We start from the raw sequence: 5122 nt of genomic DNA on the forward strand, positions 1-5122 counted from the left end.
TTAATTTAGTATACTTTATATGAATTAAGATATTATATTTCAAGAAGAAAAATAAAACGAAAATTTTCTGTTTGCTTTAAATTTTTTTTTTTATGAATCAATGTTGATGGCAGCCCATTGCATCATAGAGATTGGGTTTGGTTTAGATGACATCAACAGAAACTTACTTAACTATGGCTACGTATTATTTGAAAAAAAAAAATTTTAAAAAGAGTATAGCTACGTCACTAGCATCCTGGTCCTAGATATTTTGTTTATCGTTTAGTATTACCTTCTACATGTTTATCATCACAATCATGCTGTTTAATTAACCACCTCATTTAGGATTAAAATCATTCTTAATCATGTTAAAACTCATCGTTATCGTGCCGTCGCAAGTAAGAAATGTGGATTATCTCATGGGCCGGTGATTGGGCCCACTTTTGCTCATCAACTTAATTACCCTTTGAAAATAAAATATTAGTTGCAATAATTAACGTGGAAAGTCTGTGTTGACTTTTGTCCTTATTTGTAACTCGTTTGTCACGAAGATACAAGAGACAATTTCTGATTCCCTATTTGGTGAGATTCACAGGGCGTGATTGAAAAAATTGATAGATGTTAATTGAATGTTGAAAAGGTAAATAAAAGTTAAAAAGTAATAAATTAATTTATTAAAATGAAAAATAATATATTTAATAAAATTACTTATTAAAATAATTAATGAATATAATATCATATTAAATAAGAAATTATGTTGATAAATAATAATAATAAATAATAGAGTTTATAAGTTCAAATAGTATAGATATTTTAGTGCATTTGAAAAAATCTTACGAGTTACTAGATTAATCTCATTTACTAAAGAATTATAATTTAATTAAGCAAACTTTTAAGTCAGTTAAATTAAGTAAAAAAAAATATTAACAATACATTTTCTAAAAAATTCCTTTTAACATACTCTTACTTAAATTATTGAAAACTATAAAATTTATATGAGTCTCACTCTTTATTTTTAACTTTAATATTTTTTTTTATATTTTTATAATTTTAAATAAATTTTAATCAAAAATTAAATATATGTTAACAAATATATTATTAGTATTTTTCAAGTGAAATTAACCTAAAATTTTTACTAGACACACCAATAGTCAAGTCAAGAAAATAAAAATATACAGTTCATTATTATTAACTTTAAAATTTGGAATTTTGTCAGCTTGCTCAGTTTTGAATACAGTTAAAAAAACTATAATATTTAATTTAAAAAAAAATCTAAGTGTATTATTAATGTTTTTATAATTTTAATTTATTAATTAATTTAAGATTTTATTTTTTTATTTTCAATAACTGAAATGGTTTTAGTGTTTGCTGTGGTGCTGTGCTCTCTCACGTTTGAGGAGTACCTAATACCCTTCAAATGTAACGTAATATTATTAGTTTAATTTGTTTATAATTTATTTTTTATTATAAAAAAGTCTTTTCTTATAATATAAGAAGACATTGTATGTCATCTCAATTAGATTTTATCAATAATTTTTTACTAACAGTAAAAGTTCATGCGACATGTAGTAATATGTATTTTTTTAATGACAGGTTACTAATTGTACATATAATAATTTCTTTTAAAATACTATAGTACTTAATTATTGTTGGTGATGGCCACAAACAAGTATAATAAACAAAAAGAAAATACCTAAAGATTAGTTGTATATGCGCGCATGCTCAATGATGAGCGAGATTGACGTTTTCATTCTTTTTAAAAATGAAATATGCACGAGATAGTTGGGGACAAGGTTAATATTAGATCAAATAATTCTATTAATTAGTCTCTTAGAGATGCTAACTGAAAGATTATTAAATAATTTTTTATTAAAAATTATGATACAATTTTTTTTTCTTAATTCAGACTTAAAAATATAAATTTAAGCTAAAATATGATTAGAAAATTATAATTAATTTAAACTTAAAATTTAAATTATTTATTTTAGGGAGCTTACTAAAAAATCATTGCGGGGTCAAACGTATTGGAACTAGAAATTCCTAGTGTTTCCCAAAGACGGTGGTGACCTTGGTTTATAGATTCCTGTGGGTCAGCATTATGTGCTTTGAATATTAGAAGTTCTCTGATACTGAGGGCATATAGTGGTAGCAAAATATATATACTTTGATATTTGAACATTTCCCTTTTTTTATGTTTTAGTCGGCCATAAAATTACGTATATCCAAACTAAAGCATGCTAATTGGACAAAACAAAACCAAAGGAAGGCGAAAGGTGGAACTTAATCAAAGCAATATGATAATTACAACGACACATACAGTATCCTCTGTGATAATGCAAATTGTTGGATATTTAATTTTAACAACTGTATAAACTAGAAAGGATACATAACATAACAGTGGTAGAAACTACAAATGAAGTAATAATAATAATGTAAATCCATCCTTGGAGCTGAAAAACATAGCTCATAATGGATGGACCAACCGAGAAGGAAATCACAAAACCGTCTCCTTCTTCCCTGGTCATGCTAAGTTACCTTCACTACATCAAATTAAAACAACAAAAGAGTTAAGTGAAAAAAAAAAGAAAAAAGAAAGCAATGTCAAAAGGAACAGAACAGAAAGTTTCTACTGCTATCCAATATTCACTGGCTGTGTGGTGAAAATATCTGCAACCAGTGAAAACTAAAGAAAGTTGGGATTTGAAGGTGCAACCAGGAAGGGAAAGAAGCAAGGTAGGAATTCCTAAAGTAGAGAGAAGAAAAAGGGGGAAAAAGATCCTTTTCCTCTTGATGTTTTAAGAAGAAAAAACATCATTAATCCTGGTCCTTCCATAGGTTAAAACCTGGTCCAGTGTTATGTTCTTGTCTCTGAGCATCACTAGCATCAGCAGCATCATTTAATTGTTGTTGATTGGGATTAGAAAAGGGAATCTGAGACTGCAAAAGAAGGTTATTAGTAGTGTCCAAATCATCCCACACAGGACTACCAGGACCCCAAGCAGCAGGAATTGCATTGAACCATGCAGACATTTCTCCCCAAACCAGTTCTTGTGACTGTGAAACCCCTTCACCTCCTTCAGAACCTGCAGCAACTGCATGAACCTCATCGCTTACAGTGGCATCACTAGACCCAATTGCGGAGTCATTCTCATTGGACTCTTCTGTTGTTGGTGCTTGTTCAGAAGGTGTTGGAACTGGTGAAGAAGGTTCTTTTTCTTTCTCTTTGTTAAGGAAGAGTTCAGGGAAATTGAGCCTTGCATTTTCTCCTCTTAACTTGAAGGCTTCGCGATCATAGGCCATGGCAGCATCTTCTGCAGTGTCGAATGTGCCTAACCAAAGACGCGTTCTGTTTCGAGGGAGACGAATTTCAGCTACCCATTTTCCCCAATGGCGCTGTCTCACTCCTCTATAGAGTTTGGTTGTGTTTATGGGTTGTGTTGGAGGCCTATATAGTGGCCTTCCATCTGGCCCCAACCTGTTTATCATTCCTCTTGGACTTAGATTCAGTGCGTCACTCCAATACCGAAGAAGTTGCTGGTGATGCTGTTGTTGTTGATGATGATGTAAAAGGGTGGAATCTCGAGCTAAGATTGGTGGATATGCCAGGTTATGCTGTTGTTGTTGGTTTTGAAAGGATATCATTTGTTGTTGTTGGTTTTGAAAGGGTGGACGAAGTAAAGGTGAATTTGTGGTTCCAAATTGGTGTGGGAATTGCATGGGGTGTTGGGAAGCGTCGAAGGCAAAAGGGAACACGATTCTTGAAGAGGGTGAAGGAGTAGAAGGAGGAGCAAAGAGGGGAGAAGGTTGAAAGGACATAGAAGAAGATGATGATGAAGAAGAAGGAGAAGATTGGTTTGTGGTTTGGCGATCAGGGCTACGGATTTTCTTGAGAGGCCTGTTATGTGAGATGGAAACGTCATCAAAAACTGGCTTCCATTGACGCCTCTGAGAACTTGAATCCATACCCTTTCCCTTTGCAATCTCCCAATCTTGGCTTTCAGTAACCTTGTGAGTTTCATCGTCCACTTCCTTTGTGAAATTTCCACTGTTCTTAGTTGCATCCATGAGCATCAATAGTAACACTCCGCTCGCTCTCTCAAGCAATGTTTTTTTTGGGGTGTTTATGCACAGAATCGAGATGGGTATGAGTCAAAGTAGGAAGATTCGAATCAGGGTGATCCAAGTTTCAGATTTGGTCAAAGAATAAAAGAAAGACCTAATTTTTGGAACCTGGGTTCTTTTCCACCTAGCTGATCCGATCAAATCAGAAACAGAATCGGATGCCAAAGTTCTTCCCTTTGGAGCTACCCATCTTCAATTTCGTGTGTAGAAAGAACAGATTCAAGGAAGAGAGAGCGAGCGGGAATCAGAGCTCAATGGGTTTTCGATGATTTATTTTTGTTACCAATTTGTGAACTCGGAAACTCAGGTGGTGAAAGCAGGGGAGATTGTGTGGGTTGTGACTTGTGAGGAACAAAAGGGTGTTGGGAGAGAGGTTTATATGAGAGGCTAAAAGGTGTTTAAATCCAACTTTTTCTTGTGAAGCAAAGACTTAGACAACATATGGAGAAGTTCTCTCATTGGTTTGCTCCATTGGGACCCACGCGCTTCTGTCTTTGCTTCAACACCAATCTCCTTTCTTTCATGCTCAACCAACCACCTTTGGTCACTCACTTTGAGATTTGTTTAGCTTTCCACATGTAGCAACAACAGAGCTCCAATGTGAGATGGTCATAAGAAGGCAAACAGTGTAACTGTTTTGTTGTCCGTACTCATGATGTGTTGAACGCGGATTGGTAGCATCATCATTGCCAAGATATTTTTCATTTCCTTCTCCAATGCCTTCTTAGTGACTGCGCAGGCCTTGTGGTGAATTGCAGCTAATTAATGTGGGGTGGTGAATGCATTCATAGCATAAAGAAAAAATATATGGATAAAAGGGGTAGTAGATATTTTTGGTGGAAGATATTTAATTTAAACTTTTAAATAAATTATATTTATGCTATTTTCAATTTAAGCTAAAGACGACATTTAGATGACACTAGCAATAGCAACAGAATTTTCGTCTGAACTATACATGGCTTGCTCCTAATATCAATGATACAATAATTAACTACTCTTAACCAATTTCTATTAAATTAAT

At 33.2% G+C, this 5122-nt stretch overlaps 1 protein-coding gene across 1 annotated transcript; it reads right to left on the minus strand.

The window, feature by feature from the left end:
* Positions 1-2248: 2248 nt before the first annotated feature.
* LOC113854642 (ethylene-responsive transcription factor ERF053) lies at positions 2249-4525 on the minus strand. The gene has a single exon (XM_027485777.1). It carries the CDS (start codon positions 4048-4050, stop codon positions 2794-2796), a length of 1257 nt encoding a protein of 418 aa, XP_027341578.1. The 5' UTR covers positions 4051-4525; the 3' UTR covers positions 2249-2793.
* Positions 4526-5122: the final 597 nt, after the last annotated feature.

The sequence above is a fragment of the Abrus precatorius genome, unplaced genomic scaffold (genome assembly GCF_003935025.1).
Source record: "Abrus precatorius isolate BTA unplaced genomic scaffold, Abrus_2018 Scaffold11, whole genome shotgun sequence".
NCBI classification, from domain to species: domain Eukaryota; kingdom Viridiplantae; phylum Streptophyta; class Magnoliopsida; order Fabales; family Fabaceae; genus Abrus; species Abrus precatorius.